The 16,915-nt window shown below is 39.6% G+C and overlaps 1 protein-coding gene and 1 long non-coding RNA gene across 5 annotated transcripts in view; one reads left to right on the forward strand and one right to left on the reverse strand.

The window, feature by feature from the left end:
- The window catches only part of LOC112620226 (putative RNA-binding protein Luc7-like 2), an 84,908-nt gene extending 72,389 nt beyond the window's left edge, over positions 1–12,519 (forward strand). For all 4 annotated transcript variants that reach the window (XM_025378519.1, XM_025378516.1, XM_025378518.1 and 1 more), the window contains 3 exons: positions 1,750–1,779; positions 6,621–6,812; positions 11,232–12,519. In XM_025378519.1, the coding sequence (XP_025234304.1) occupies positions 1,750–1,779; positions 6,621–6,812; positions 11,232–11,409 (400 nt within the window). In that variant the 3' untranslated portion in view covers positions 11,410–12,519. The remainder of the gene's footprint in view (positions 1–1,749; positions 1,780–6,620; positions 6,813–11,231) is intronic.
- On the reverse strand, positions 6,539–16,182 carry LOC112620227. The gene is made up of 3 exons (XR_003118490.1): positions 16,061–16,182; positions 12,350–12,450; positions 6,539–6,778 (listed from the first exon to the last, which is right to left on the reverse strand). It is a non-coding gene; the product is annotated as an uncharacterized LOC112620227 (long non-coding RNA).
- Between the last annotated feature and the right edge of the window lie 733 nt (positions 16,183–16,915).

Consider the following 16,915-nt stretch of genomic DNA (forward strand, 5'->3'; position numbering starts at 1 on the left):
TATTAGGTTATGCTCACTTCCTTCAATCTTTGAGCATATTATACTCAGTATGTTTCAAGAAGTTTAAACAGAATTTATGTTACATGGCTTATAATCAGGTAATCTTTTTGCACCATAATGACAATGAAACAAAACTATATGTCTGTATGGTTCCTTTTCAGGGGAAGTGATGTCAGTCGTCTATTAAGAGAGAGAGAGTTCTTCATTTACCATGAAGTTTACCTCAGAGCTTTTATCTGCTTGTTCTTTTGTGTACACTAAGTCCTTATGGGAATGTTGCCCACTATTCTAATATATAAGTGGAATTTTCAGTAATAATTGGGAATCTCATTTTAAGATTCAATTGAGGTGACAGTAACATGGAACAAAATTTCTTTGCAGGACTACATTTTCACATTTGTAGATGATGAAAAAGTATATCACATCTTACTCCTTTGTTTGCCAAATGGCAAGTTTCTTTTGACAGTGATTATACAATGCAAATTTCAGAAATGTTAAAATAAGTTGTTGAATCTGTGAGCTTAAATACGGAAGTACGAAAGATGAGGAAATTAGAAACTAGTATAAAATTATACAAGATGGGATAAACGAAAAAAATCAGTCATTTACTGGGTGCTTATTGTATGCCAGGCACTGTAGTAAGGAATTTATCCATATTCATCTAATCTTTATAAACCCCACCCCCACTTCATCCCGGTAAAATTTATATTAGTATCCCTCTTTTGCTAGTGACAGACTAAGCTGAGAGAGGATATATAACTTACTCAGGTCACACAGACAGTGAATTGTAGAACCAGAAATAAAACTCAAATCTGGCTGATCTCAAAGCCATGCTTTCAACAATGCTATGTATCATCCAAAAAAAAAAATCCCTGTGGTGTTCTACTAACCATAATATTCACTTTACATTTTATTGAGTGTTAACTGTGTGCTAGGAAATGTGACAAGTGCCTTATGTAGAGTATCTCATTTCATTTGAAGAAACATGTTGTAAAATTGAACTAGGTGTTCTAGAGATTATATTATGAGGTTGTAGCTCCGAGAGTATATAGATCTCAGACCATAGAATTTCACTCTTCCCAGAAGAGAAAAAAGAAATGACAGATATAAAATAATTTTTTCCAAGCAGTTAAGTGGTTTCTGAAAAATTAGCAAGTTGTGATATATAGGTTGAGCATCCCAAATCCAAAAAATCAAATCCAGTGAGCCTCAAAATCTGAAACTTTTTGAGTGCTGACAGCATTTAAAGGAGGTGCTTATTAGAGCATTTCAGGTTTTGGTTTCTGGATTTAGGGATGCTGAACTAGTGAATTATAATGCAGACACTTCAAATTTTGAACAAAAATCGGCCGCCTGTAATCCCAGCACTTTGGAAGGCCAAGGTGGTAGGATCATTTGCATCCAGGAGTTCAAGACCACCCTGGGCAACAAAAAATGTAAAAAATTTTAGAATACAGAAAAAATCCGAAATACTTCTGATCCTTAGCGTTTCAGAGTACTCAACCTGTACTGTTTTAATCTCCTAGGAGCATATTCTTTAAGAGCCAGGTATTCTGAGTTAAGCAAACCCTGCAAGGTGAAGAAATCTGCCGAGTTTGTGGTGTATTTTGGAAAATTTTATGTGCATAGGTACATGCCTTGTATTTATAAAATTAATGTAAACATTAGAAATCAGGAAGAATATAATGTAACATTGTACTGTTTTCTTATTTATAGCCACTTTTCTAAAAATACATACTCTTTTTTTAGGTCCCGATCACACAGCAAGAATCCGAAAAGGTAGGTGTATTACATAAGACAGGTATAAGTAGTGAAGTTGTCTTTTTCAAAGGTAGTTTTTATAGATTAAATGGTCCTTTAAAAAAATATTTTTTTGGCCAGAGCATGGTGATGCACGCTTGTAATCCCAGCTACTCAGGAGGCTGAGGCAGGAGAATTGCTTGAAGCCGGGTGGCAGAGGTTGCAGTGAGCCAAGATTGCATAACTGCAATCCAGCCTGGGCAACAGAGCGAGACTCTTTTTAAAAAAAAAAAAAAAAAAAAATTTAAGTCGTTTAGATGCTCAGAGTAGAGATGTAAAAGGATTAATTTTTAAAAAATCGATTTGGGTGGTACATTTAGGAAACATGTTCTAAGAGGTTGTAGCTGTTAAAAACATACTTTAGGTTAATAGTTGGAGAAAATTTTGATTGATAGGTTAAGCAAAACCAAAATGTTGAGTATACCCTGCAGTCTTGACTTTATGGGAGTTTATTACCCATTCCTTTATACAGTGATCACAGAAAGCTTTCGGAGGCATTTGCAGCCTTAAGGAGCAAGACAATACTTTATTTTGACTTTCAGCATTAATATTTGGGGTTTGAAACCTTTCTTTATCGTTTTTGCTAGTTGGTGATACATTTTTTTGGTCTGAGAAAGGCAGGGAAATGTGTTGTATTTACATCGTTCTTTCTCAATTCTTCACTTGCCACTCTCATTCCAGTCGTTGAGCTTTTCTTCATAGATCCAATCCCACCTAGAATGCCCTTTCTCAGTCTTTTCCAAATTCTACCATTCCTCTTGTTCAGATCACATCTTCTTTTAGAAATCTTCTGAGTTCTCAGCTCTAGAGACAATTTCCCAAAAACTTTTCCCTAAAAAGTAGAGAATTTGTTTTTATGAAGGAAAAACCTGGCTGAGCGCAGTGTCTCACGCTTATAATCCCAGCACTTTGGGAGGCTGATCACCTGAAGTGAAGAGTTTGAGACCAGCCTGGCCAACATGGCGAAACTCCATCTCTACTAAAAATGCAGAAATTAGCCGGATGTGGTGGCAGGTCCCTGTAATCCCAGCTACTTGAGAGGCTGAGGCAGGAGAATCATTTGAACCCAGGAGGTGGAGGTTACAGTAAGCCGAGATTGTGCCACTGCATTCCAGCCTGGGTGACAGTGAGACTGTCTCCAAAAAAAAGAAAAGAAAAACAAAAAACTTATGGTTCTGTTAGCTAAATCTTTCAATGGTGTTTCTGCCTAAAACACAGAAAAACTAAAGAACATTAATAAGTGGGGCCTGTTGTGTCCGTTAATTTCTATTATTGGTGAATTTCTCTGATCTAGCATGGTAAGTAGAAACATTAAACTGTGATACTGTTCTTGTTTACTGTTTGATTAATATAAGCTGGTCCCTTTGTTGAAAACATAAAGTATTGCACATAGAACATCTTTAGGTATTTGGGCCAGATATTTAATTTCTACTCCTCTAGTCCAGTTACCTAGATAGTACGTTTGTAACTGGGCTCTTTACTTCTCTGTGCTTGCCCACTCCCCTTCTTCACCTCATTCTATTTTTCACACATCAGCCAGGATAAGCCCTTTAAAAAAATGAAATACATCACGTCAGCCCTCTGACTCTCCAAAGGTTTTTCATCTCATTCATAAGAGAAGTTAACATCTTTACCAAAGCTTTTACATAGAGTGACGGTGTGGTCTGGGGTGTCTCATCTTTTGGCTTCCCTGGGCCACACATCAGATACACTAATGATAACTGATGAGCTGAAAAAAAAAAAATAGCAAAGAAATCTCAGAATATTTTAAGAAAGTTTACAAATTTGTGTTGGGCTGTATTCAAAGCCATCCTGGGCAGCATGCGGCTTGGAGGCTGCAGGTTGGACAAGCTTGGCATAGCCCAAACTGCCCTGGGATAGTTCTGGTTTATGTCTTTTATCTCAGAATATGTATTAATAGCTTCTCATTACACTCAGTAACTTATTCAGAGCCTTCTGGTTTGAATGATAAAAGTATCTGGTCATCCTGCCTGTAAGACCCTGATGTTACTTCCTTTTGCTCACTTCATTCCAGCCACACTGGTCTTTTCCTTCGATATGCTGAGCTTTTTCCCACCTCAGGGACTTTGCATCTGTGTTCCCTCAGCCTGAAGCACTCCTCTCTGAGATGGCTGATTCACTTGTTGCCTTTCTTCTTTTAGCTTTGCTTCAGTGCCACCCTATCAGAAAAGCCTTCCCTGCTTATTCCGTATAAATATTTCCACTCTTTTCTCTTTCTCCACCCTGTGTAATACCTCTTTTAATTCTTTTTGAGATGGAGTCTTGCTCTGTCACCCAGGCTGAAGTGCAGTGGCGCGATGCCAGCTCACTGCAACCTCCACCTCCCAGGTTCAAGTGATTTTCCTGCCTTAGGCTCCCTAGTAGCTAGGATTACAGGCACGCACCACCATGCCCTGCTAATTTTTTTTTTTTTTTTTTTTGATTTTTAGTAGAGAGGGGGTTTCACCATGTTGACCAGGCTGGGCTTGAACTCCTGACCTCAAGTGATCCGCCTGCCTCAGCCTTCCAAAGTGCTGGGATTACAGGCATGAGTCACCGTGTCCAGCAATAGATCTTTTTTTTTTTTAACCACCTGACATACCTTTATTTACTGCCTACAAACCTGTATAGATCCTTTTCTATAGTATAAGCACTAAGTTTAGTTCAAGAACTTTATTTTGCTTCTCAACCTCCCGTAGTACCTAGAACAGTGCAAAAATACCTAGTGAATATTTTTTGGATGAAAAAATTACCTAGAATTTTTTAAAAGATGAATAAAGTTACACATTGGAAGAAAAAGCATTCATTAATAACTCAAAATGAGTGGTTAAACGAAATATAATCTGATAAAACTTATATTGAGTTTTATATCTTTTCCCTCTGCTTCCTTTTGGAATTATTTCAGCTGTGGAAATACGTTTTGTTTTTGTTTTAATTTTGTTTTGTTTTTGAGACAGGGTCTCGCTCTGTCCTGAGTAGCTGGGACCACAGGGGTGTGCCACCATGTCCAGCTAATTTTTAAAATTTTATTGTAGATATGGAGTCTCCCTATGTTGCCCAGGCTGGTCTTGAACTCCTTCCGTTTAAGGATTAAGCAATCCTCCCATTGTGGCCTCCCAAAGTGCTGGGATTACAGACACAAGCTACTGTACCCAGCCAGAAATACTCCTTTTAAGAGTGGCTAAAACTACATCCATGTCATGTACCTTTGTTTGACTATAATGTTGATATAAGCTGAATGTCTTTAAGCATTGTTTATAACAATCAGTTGAACATAAACTGTATTTGTAAACTATCTCATATGTATAATATGATTTTGAACTTGCTGTATCAAATTATGAGCAAACCCCACATTCTTAAAGTGACTTAAATTTAACAGTTTTATTGAGGTATTAAAAATGATTTACTCTGAAGTCAGTGATTTTTTAGCAAATTTAAAGCTGTGCACTATCACCATAATCCAGTTGAGAACATTTCCATCATAAAGTGACTCTTCTAACAAAATTGCATGCGTTTGTTTCCCGTCAAATGTTTATGTCCTCTGCATGCCATTTCCACCCTCCCCACGCACCCCCACTGACCCCACAAGTTAGTTTGTGACCTGGTGGAGGCTATAAAAGTGTCTTACACCTTGTGGGTTTCTTTTCAAAAAATGTTTTTATTTTGCCAGCACCTTGATCGTAGATCTTCTGGGTTTTCAGATGGTTTTTGTTTCTCTATTTCTGTGTATTCATTAGAAATACATTTTGTTATTGCAATCTGAGTCAAGTTTTCAAAAATGATTTTCGCAAGTTTTCTTTCTCCCAAACTCTTTGCTCCTTGAATAGAGAACTGTCTTACTGTGTTTTTTCTTGCTCTCTATTGCCCAGGCTGGAATGCAGTGGTGTGAACACAGCTCACTGTAGCCTTGACTTCCCAGGCTTGGGTGATCATCCTGCCTTAGCCTCCCAAAGTGCTGGGATTAAAGGCGTGAGCTACCACCCCTGGCCCTTACTCTGTTTTGATTACACTGTGACTAGGCATGCATATTGTGGGCATTAAAAACGTATTTCTATGGTTATCTCACCTTTCTAATTGAGAGAGAGAGTAATTTATCCTGACGTATGCTTCCTCATCTCTTCTCTTCTATCCAGGTCTGTCAGGTACATATTTAATTTCTAGAGAATACAAAAAATGTTCAAGATATTTAAGTGCAATTAAATTCATAACACATCTAGATAATATAGTCCCTGGCATGTAGTAGTGGTTCGAAAGTTGCTTTCACTTAAAAAACTATTTCTGATATAAATTTATACATTACTGATTGATCTCTGAGAATTATCAGTGTCCTGTTTTTGTTTTTGAGACAGAATTTCACTCTGTTGCCCAGGCTGGACTGCAGCAGTGTGATCACAGGTCATTACAGCAGCCTTGACCTCCCTGGCTCAAGTGATCCTCCCACCTCAGCTTCCTGAGTAGCTGGAACTACAGGCACGTGCCTCTGTGCCCAGCTAATTTTTGTATGTCTTATAGAGACAGAGTTTTGCCATGTTGCCTAGGCTGCTCTCAAAATCCTGAGCTCAAGCGATCCTCCTGCCTCAGACTCCCAAAGGGTTGGGATTACAGATGTGAGCCACGGCGCCTGGCTGAGAATTAAGTTTTATTTTGAATTCTAGTATGTAGTTATTAACACACCAGCAATTTAGTGTAGATTTAGCTGACTTGGAATATAATTGACATTAAGACTACTGGAAAAAAGTTTCTCTTTAAAGAAAAGCTTTTAATAAATGAGAGATGTAGTAATTACAAAGATAAAAACAAAATCTAATCTTGTCTGGTAGATCCAGGTCCAGAGAGCATCGCAGACATCGATCTCGCTCCATGTCACGTGAACGCAAGAGGAGAACTCGATCCAAATCTCGGGAGAAGCGCCATCGCCACAGGTCCCGCTCCAGCAGCCGTAGCCGCAGCCGTAGCCACCAGAGAAGTCGGCACAGTTCTAGAGATAGGAGCAGAGAACGATCCAAGAGGAGGTATTGATGTGTCAATCAGAGGATATGGAGCTCCCTTAATGTTTTAGAGTTGTTTATGTTTACTTATGTTACTTATGTTTAGAGTTCAGATTATTGGTTTGAAACTTTTGCATCTGGTAATATGTACACATTTGTGTGTGGGTGTACAACGTTTTTCTGTGATTATATGGGTAGTTTTGAAAGAATATACTTACGAGCCAGAGCAAGAAATTGGAACCAATATGTGCAGAGGTTATTGCTTTTCTCTGGTTAGTGTGTCTTGGAAAAAAGTTCTTTACAGGTAAATAATATTAAATACCAATGCCCTTAGTATGAATCAGCAAATTAGGGGCTCTGAGAAGTCCTTTCATTAAAAGAGTTGTTTAGCTTTGATTTATTGTTTTCTAAACTTATTTGAGCTGGGATGCTTTTTCAGAGCAGACACATTCTAGTATATTCTTGTTTTATCTGCACTATAGATATGTATTGTTACATACCTTTAGCTTGGCAAGGCAGACTCGTAATCTTAAGGAAGTTCCAAGACTTCCTTGGTTTAATGAGAACATTCAAAAGGTGCAGGCATAGGGTAAGGTATGTTTGAGGACTTGAATGTCTATTAAGAATAGACAAAGGATTATAATGTGGTAGAAGAGTTTAGCATTCAGTCTGTATAGATCAAACTCTCAAAACTTCTCAGGTCACATGATGGCCCTTAAACCAGGTAATTTCTGTGTAATGTAAGCCATGTTTAAAATTGCTTTTTTCTTGACAACTATTCAAAAGTATATGTATGATAAACATTTTTTGAGTGCCTAGTACCTACTAGTCTTACATATTCTGTGGATTACTCCACATAAAATCTATAATAAAATCCACAGAAAGCTGTTAAAATCTTTCCTTTTTTTGACTCAACTTTCCATTCCCTGAAATCACTCACAAGCTGAGTTTGTTAATAGGCTCTCAATATTTTATTTCTTATATTCTGGCCTTGTTTTTAGTAGTTCTTAAGGTGATTTTAATAATAATTGTATATGTTTTACCGTAGTAGACTTAGTAAAACATAAGAAAGACATATAACATAGTTGAACAACTTTAAGTTGCTCTAAGAAGTTTCCTATGTGAGGCCGGGCACAGTGGCACATGTTTATAATCCCAGCACTTTGGGAGACCGAGATGGGCGTACCACTTGAGATCAGGAGCTCAAGACCAGCCTGGCCAACCAACCCCGTCTATACTAAAATACAGACATTAGCTGGGCATGGTGGCGCATGCCTGTAATCCCAGCTACTCAGGAGGCTGAGGAAGGAGAATCGCTTGAACCTGAAGGTGGAGGTTGCAGTGCGCCAGGATCGCACCATTGCACTCCAGCCTGGGTGACAGAGTGAGACTCCGTCTCTCAAAAAAAAAAAAAAAAAAAAAAAAATTCCTATGTGAGTTAGAACACAGGATCTACATCTTTGACAATAATTAGACTGGCATAAGACTACCACATGTTACAAAGTGCTGAACTGCATATCATAGAGTAAATGATCCGAGAGTTCAGATGAGGCAAATAACAAAGTAATCAAAAATGGCTTCAGGTAATCGATAAAATTTGAACAAGTAGAATCAGCTAGGAAAAAGATACTTCATATAGCGTGAATATCCTAGGCAAATGCAGAGAATGAGCAGGGAGTTTGTAAAGGACAGAGTGATTTGTAGGCCTCTTATCTCACGCTCTTGAAACTGATTTTGGGGGTCCACCCTCAGTGCAGTGTTCAGAAATAAGCATTTTTTAAAAAGTTACCTGTCTTATCTGCACAATGAATTTTCAGAATTATCCTGCTAGGTGATGGAAGGGTTAGACATTTTCTTGTGTCAATCTGCCCAATTGTCATTGTTGTTGCTGAACTCTTAAATGTCTTTATTGGTGGTGGGTATGGGAAGGATGGGTGTGAAGTCCCCTCATCTGAGATTGTGTTATTTTAGTCCCTGATGCTTCCTGCGTTTATGAAGTTGTATAGGAATTTTTCCACCATACATGATACATGATCATATCTAAGATGTCAGCATGTTCATAAGGAGGATTATTTTTGTAAAACTATTAAAAGTTTTGCTTTTCTCGAGCACTTTCTCATCTTTGAATTGAAATTATTCTCTTCTAAAGCATCATTCTTTGTTTTTACTAAAAATTATCAGATAATTATTAAAACTTGGTATTTCATACAACATCAAGTTATCGCTACATATTTGGGTTTAATTTTTCAAGGTAAAAGTTCTTATTGAAAGCCTTTTATGTTTTGCTGTTCTCCTTTCCCTACTGTAGAATACTGGTCTCTGATATAAGTAGATTGTCTTTGTGACCTCTTCCTGGCAATAGTACCCCGTGTAAATGAGGACCATTTGCATCTTTCTTTTTGCTCTGTTCAGACATGTTTAGTGCAGACTCCAAAGTCAGATTACTTGGGTTCATTGGTTTAGGCTAAGTAGTTTATTTTTTTGAGACGAGAGTCTCTCTCTGTCACCCAGGCTGGAGGGCAGTGGCACGATCTTGGCTCATTGCAACCTCTGCCTCCCAGGTTCAAGCGATTCTCCTGCCTCAGCCTCCCAAGTAGCTGGGATTACAGGCCCAGGCCACCACACCTGGCTAATTTTTGTATTTTTAGTAGAGACAGGGTTTCACCATGTTGGCCAGGCTGGTCTCGAACTCCCAACCTCAGGTGATCCACCCGCCTTGGCCTCCCAAAGTGCTGGGATTACAGGCGTGAGCCACCACGTCCTGCCTTGGCTAAGTAATTTAATTATCTCACCTGTCTTTCCCCATCTACTAAGTGGAGATAGTAAGAATACCTGCTTTAAGATTATTGGCAGTTTGAATAAAATAGTATATGGAAACCACTTATGTGTGGGACATAGTAGTTGATAATCATAGTTTTTCAGTTATTATTACTGATCTCTGGGACTGTTTAGCATCTAGTGTCTTTTTAGGTATCATTTTTACCGTCTCTTTTCATATTTTATTCCAACAAAGGCTATGGATAGGACTGATGTAGACATGGAATCAGTAGACTTGGCACTGTGATTTGTGGTTTTTTTTTTTTTTTGGAGATGGAGTGTCGCCCTGTCACCCAGGCTGGAGTGCCGTGATGCGATCTGTGCTCACTCACTGCAGCCTCCGCCTCCCAGGTTCAAGTGAATCTCCTGCCTCAGCCTCCCGAGTAAGTGGGACTACAGGTGCGCACCACCACACCCAGCTAATTTTTTGTATTTTATGTAGAGGCGGGGTTGCACTATGTTGGCTAGGCTGGTGTCGAACTCCTGACCTCAAGTGATCGGCCCGCCTTGACCTCCCAAAGTGCTGGGATTACAGGTGTGAGCCACTGTGCCCAGTCTTTTTATATCATTTTAAAATTAAGTTTATTAAAACATTAAGTAGAATATTCAAAGTTTACATTATTTTAGAACCTTTTTTTGTTTAACCCTCAACTATATTTCTAAAACTGAACAGTCATATTTTTTATTTTCCTGAAAGTATTAATTATTCAGGTTCTTGGTAGTGCCTCAGATCCTAATTTTGAATATGGGTTGAGTGAGATAATTATGTAAAAGTACTGTGTCACCTGTAAAGAACCAAATAAATGTAATTTGTTGGATTTTAGGTGTTGGAAGTACAGAAGATTCCATGTTTATTCTGATTCCATAATATGCTTGGTTTTCCTTCTGATTGTTATTATTTACACCTTTCTTATTGAAGTTGGGTATGGGAATGGAGAAGGTAGTAAACAGTTACGGCTAATCAAGATTTATTAGTGTGAGCATCTTTGTCTTTTTTTATTTCCCCTTGTTGGTTGAATAAGCTAACTCAGTATGAGTCGATTTTTTAAAGTGGTTATTTAAATTCATATTAATAATTGAGTAGTTCTCTTATCTAAGTCAGGTGTTGGCAAACTGTTGCCGATAGGCCAAATCTGGCCGGCAGCCTGTACAACCAGCAAGCTATGGATGGTTTTTACATTCTAAAAAGAACAGAACACTGCCACAAAGATTGCATGGACCTGCAGCACCCCAGATAGTCACCATCTGGCCCCTATTCTAAGCCATTTTAAAATTTAGACAGTACCTTTCTTTCACTTTTTAAAGCTATTATCTATGTAGTAGTTTTTATATTGAAATACCTTTATGAATTGGAGAAACTCTGTTGTCTCTGAGATAATGAGAGTAGCCTGTAAGAAATTATTTTAGCCTTCTGACCCTCAGCTATTTGTTTTCACCCGTCTTCTTGTTTTAATGCCCTTATCAGCTATGGTAGTGCTCAGTATTTGGTCAGAAAACTGACTCCTCTGTCATGGGTATATTCTTCTATATATCTTCAGCTATCAAGAGCTTAATATTTATCCTATTCTTTAATTTGGGTTTTTGGGTTACCCAACATATTTTGCTCCTCAAATTAATATTTTTCAGATCCTCAAAAGAAAGATTCAGAGACCAAGACTTAGCATCATGTGACAGAGACAGGAGTTCAAGAGACAGATCACCTCGTGACAGAGATCGGAAAGATAAGAAGCGGTCCTATGAGAGTGCTAATGGCAGATCAGAAGACAGGAGGAGCTCTGAAGAGCGCGAAGCAGGGGAGATCTAACTAGCTGTGTACATTTCTTCAATCCTTAAGCTTCCTATGGAGTTACGTACTATTGTTTAGTTCACAGCTGTTCAGGGCGACAGTGAGCAGATCCAGACACCAGATCCAGCTAGGCTAGATGTACAGTATCTAACTTTATCTGAACTGAACCTGTTTTCCTTGATGATGCCTAAAACTACATCCATAGTTTCTGGTGAACCTGTAATACAGTTCTGAAAGTACAGTTTTATATAATAAGATGCTGATCTCTTTATTCTTTCAAGTAAGAGTGATAGTGAACAAATTGTGTTACTTGCCTTGGGATTTTTTGAACGTTTGTAAAATGCTGTCTTCCTAGTCCAAACAGCTGCAGCTTTGGGCATTTTTCTTTTTAATTCTTCTTCCTCTGACTTTGTATCCCTTAATACCTACACTCTCCAATTGTAAGAGAAAGGGGGCAGGGAAGCAATATAGCTTCCATTCTAAGGCTGTATTCCTGTTATGAATTACTAGCTGATTACAGTTCAGAGCATTGATCCTGGAATGTGTGCCGGAGAAATTTAAAATACTGGGGTTTGTTTAATGGTGCCTATTTAGAGTTGGAAGTTGAACAGCTGTTGCATTACATACTTTTGCTTTTTTATTGAAATTTTGAAATCAAACTTGTCTTGATTTTTCTGTTCTGTTGAATTGCTATGTTCAGGATGTTCTTGGGGGGTGGGGGCAGGGACTCTTTTCGTAATAAGCACTTGTTTTATTTTGTGTGTGTGGAGTATAAAGGCTACACCCTTATTGTAAAAAATAATAATAAAATGAAAGAAACAATCACCACCACCATTATTAAACTGTAACTTGTCTAGTAAATTGTCACTAGAACTATTTGCTGTGGGCATTTCCTCTATTCTGTTACATCATTAACAGTGCCTTACTGTGCAAGGCACCAAAGGACATAAATATGTACTTGCAAAGATTCCAGATGAGCTGTTCACGTGGGCCCCTTGCTGACTATATTCCAGCCACTTAAGGGTTGTTTGTAATGACCATTAGAGAGAAGGACTGGACCTGCAGAAGAAACCGGGGTGTTTTTATTCTCATTCAACAAACCCAAATAAAAACAGTATATGTAACCAACATAATGAGACTTAAGTTTCTGCATTGAAGAGGTGTATATCTACTAGTAACTTAAACTGTACTTGGCAGGTATCACTTGTGATTCTAGAAATTCTGAGGAAGAAAAATTCCTTAAGTAATGAAATTAGTATCTGTGGGTAAGGTCACCTTTCAAGAACTGTTAATGTCCTTCGTCCCCAAATTTGACAGATTTGATGTCACAGGCATGTGGGCCTGTGTGAAGGTGGTGAGAGAATGGGAAACTAAGGCCATTCTAAGTGATACCAGATTACATTAAAAAAAAAAAAAACCCCTCATCAAGTTCCCAATTTACCAAGCTATGCCTCATTAACTGAGGGTTTTCTGCTGGATTTGGTTCCACACATGCAATTTATATGACATTTAATCTGAGAGACCCATCTGCCTCAGTGGCCCGTTTCCCTTCTTTTATTTTTGGTTGCTGAGAAATGTTTTGTATCTGCTTTGTTCCTGGTAGTCTGTGCTGTTCTAAATCCTTACAAGCACTTCGGATTTCATACATTGGGGTTTGGAGTAAAATCAAAAGGACTAACTGGTTGGTGTGAGGAAGAATGTCTGGGACCTGGCCCATTATAATAGTGTATCTGGACTTAGATTTTGAACTCTAAAGCATATATACAGTTGGAATGGAACACTTGTAGAAGTAACACAGGTCTGTGTATCAGTGGTTACTGCAGTTGTGGTTTCTAGGTGGTACAGGCTGCCCCAGCACGAACAGGGCATGAAGTGCACCGTCACTGCGGGGCTGCATGCCACACTGGACCACTTCAACTGCATGGCTCTTTACATGATTGATGCCACTGAATTAGAATAAAATCTCAAATCTTAGTATCACTATCTCATACACAGTTTTTGGTCTTTCTGTGTTAGTGACTGGTAGAAAGCAGAACTAAGTATGTCGTATTTGCAAAAAACTTTTGTTCCTCTGGGGAATGTTTTGCTAGGTTTTTACCTTCAGTAAGGTTTCCTTCATTTTGCTGTCATCAAGTATTACCCTAAAGCTCCTTTGCTGAGCTTATCAACACCAACTAAAACTAAGGAAAAAAGCCTCCTTTAATAGGTACGTTTTAAAATTTATTTTTTTTTTGAGATGGAGTTTCACTCTTGTTGCCCAGGCTGGAGTGCAATGGTGCAATCTCAGCTCACTGCAACCTCTGCCTCCTGGGTTCAAGCAGTTCTCCTGCCTCAGCCTCCCAAGTAGCTAGGATTAGAGACGTGCACCACCACGCCTGGCTAATTTTTGTATTTTTAGTAGAGACAGGGTTTCACCATGTTGCCCAGGCTGGTCTCAAACTCCTGGCCTCAGGTGATCTGCCCACCTCGGCCTCCCAAAGTGCTGGGAGTATAAGGCATGAGCAACCCTCCCCACCCTACCCCTGCCAGGCTTGTGTTTTAAACAAAGACTTTACCTGTGATTATTAGACCTAAAACCAATATACCTTTATCTTTTCCAAGTTCCCTCTTTCCCCTCCATGTTACATTTTAAGAATCTATTTTTAGTGATCACTTTCAACATTGGCCTTTTGAGCCATCACCAAGTATGCATTACAATTTCCACGAATACTTTTGCCATTTGATGTAGTAAATTCTTTCAAAATGGTTTTTAGGTAATGGTTATGTATATCATTTAAGTTTTTTCAAATAAATGCTGGTTATAATTGTTAAATGTTTATAGTTTTTTTTGTTTTGTTTTGTTTTAATACAAGGTCTTGCTATGTCACCAAGCTAGAGCACAGTGGCATGATCTTAGTTCACTGCAACCTCAATGTCCTGGGCACAAATGATCTTCCCACTTCACCCTCCCAGTGTGCTGGAATTACAGGCAAGTACCACTATGCCCAGCTAATTAGAAAAGTATTTGTACAAGCCGGGTGTGGTGATTCATGTCTGTAATATCAGCATTTTGGGAGGCCGAGGCAGGCGGATCACTTGAGGTCAGGAGTTCAAGACCAGCCTGGCCAACATGGTGAAACCCCATCTCTACTAAAAAAAAAAAAAAAGAAAAGTAGCCGGGTGTGGTAGCACACACTTGTAGTCTCAGCTATTTGGGAGGCTTAAGGCATGAGAATCATTTGAACCCAAGAGGCAGAGGCAGAGGCTGCAGTGAGCCGAGATACTCCAGCCTGGGCAACAGAGTGAGACTTCATCTCAAAAAAAAACCAAACAAAATTAGCTGGGCATGGTGGCACATATCTGTAATCCCAGCTACTCCAGAGACTGAGGCACGAGAATCACTTGAACCCTGGAGGCAGAGGTTGCAGTGAGCTGAGATGGCGCCACTGCACTTCAGCCTGGACGACAAGAGTAAAACTCCCATCTAAAAAAAAAAAAAAAAAAATTGTAGAGATGGAGTCTTGCTTTATTGCCCAGGCTGGTCTCCAACTCCTGGGCTCAAGCAATTCTCCCACCTCAGCCTCCCAAGGTGCTGAGATTACAGGCATGAGCCACCACATCCAGCCCATTTACTGATTTTTTAGCTTTAAAATTCTAAGCAAATATTACATATCTAAAAAAAAACCACACATACCTAATGTGGGTGTTCAGCTGTTACGGCTATCCCAGTTGTGAAACCATTGAAACGTCCTTTCAACTGGTAAATTACCTGCTGCCCTGGGCTAGTTGAGTGCCTGCCTCCAACGCAAGACCAGCAAACACAGCCAGGAACCTCCAGCATTAGTTCACTACCACATGCTATACTGACTTAAATATTTTCAAACACATTCTTGTCTGTTTTGTATCTGAAAAAGCAGAAGCTATTTGATGTAATACTGATTTTCTTTCAAAAATGGTTTTTAGGTAATGGTTATCTACTTTTTAAGTTTTTTTCAAATAAATGCTGTAGGGTTTGTTTTTTCTTTTTTTTCTTTTTTAAGACAGGGTCTCACTCTGTTGCCCAGGCTGGTGTGCAGTGGCGCAAGCTCGGCTCACTACAGTCTCATCAACATGCTGGGCTCAGGCGATCTTTTCACCTCAGGCCCCTGAGTAGCTGGGACGACAGGCGTGTACCACCACCATTCCTGGCTAGTTGTAGTCTAAGAGACAGGGTTTCATCGTGTTGGCAAAGCTCATCTCCAACTCCTGAGCCCCAGCGATCTGCCTGCCTCGGTCTACATCATGATTTTATATCTTGACTGTTGATAATTAAAATTTCCTGGGGTATAAATAAGGCAATACAAAGTTGCCCTTTCTCAGTACTTTTCTCTGTACTGCCTGTTATTTGAAAAAGCATTTTCTCCCTCAGGGGAGTTAGGAAAGGTTAGAGAACTGAGAGAACAAGGGTTTCCCTAGGCAGAGGCTAAGTAGGGGAGAGCAGGCAGGGTTCTGTCAGCAGAGTAGTACTGGGGCCATGCGTGAGTGGGGCCTTGCAGGCTCTAGGGTCAGCAGGCAGCACACCTGCATGTTCTCCAGGTAGCAGCAGAAACAGGGTGTTAGAGGTTTGGGGTCTGTAGGCATATCTGGGGATCAGAACAAGCTAATGGCCAGCATTGGAGGGTTTAGGCTGAAGCAAGGCATTGAGACTCACAGAATTGGGCTGTCAGTCAAGCAAGGATCCAAGAGATGGGGCCAGCCAAGCAGAAGTCAAAGGTGCCAGCATCAAAATCTGCTCTGACGATCCTTTGGGAGACTGATTCTTCAAGTCTCAAATGCTGTTCACACCTGTCTGGATGCTGTTGGCCACCTGTAAAAGAAAATACGCTCAAATGGGCTTAAACTCTGAAGGGACCTTAGCAGCTCATGTGATTGAGTTGCATGCCAGCTCCATATCTTGGACTAGCACCTGAGCCCTATATCCATATGAAGAGAAACCATTCCATCTTGTGTCTCTTAAAAGCAGGGCAACTTTTCCCAGGACCTCTCGCAGCCGCCTTCTCACATCTCTGTCCCTGGCACAAAGACCTACATAGACGATGCTCGAATGTGGAATGAATTAATGAAGTGCCTCATTGTGCCCAACATAAGTTAACCCACACGATTTCATTTGATTTGTACAGCAATCCTGTGGTTATTTGAAGGGACCATATTCTATCACCATCATGCCTGTTTTCCAGAGTAGGAAGCTGAGCCATGCTGAGTGACTAATAGGACACAGTCAGCCGACAGCTTTTTGATTCTAAGTCCAAGGCTCTTCCTGGCATAAAGTTTTGTGATAGGTAGGTCTCAGCTGGGAGTGGCAAGAAGGGAGCAACAGAAATGTCCATCACAAAAAGGACTGAAATGAATGAAGCAGGATGATAACTGCAAGTACTGTCCTATTTCCAGCACCTTTTGTTCTAGTCTCATAGTATCTCAAGCTGATTGTAACAGATAAACCCGTAGTTATCCAAATAACATGGTATATAGGAGTTACCATTTTTTGTTTTTTGTTTTAGACAGGGTC

This window comes from Theropithecus gelada, chromosome 3, assembly GCF_003255815.1.
Source record: "Theropithecus gelada isolate Dixy chromosome 3, Tgel_1.0, whole genome shotgun sequence".
Lineage (NCBI taxonomy): Eukaryota > Metazoa > Chordata > Mammalia > Primates > Cercopithecidae > Theropithecus > Theropithecus gelada.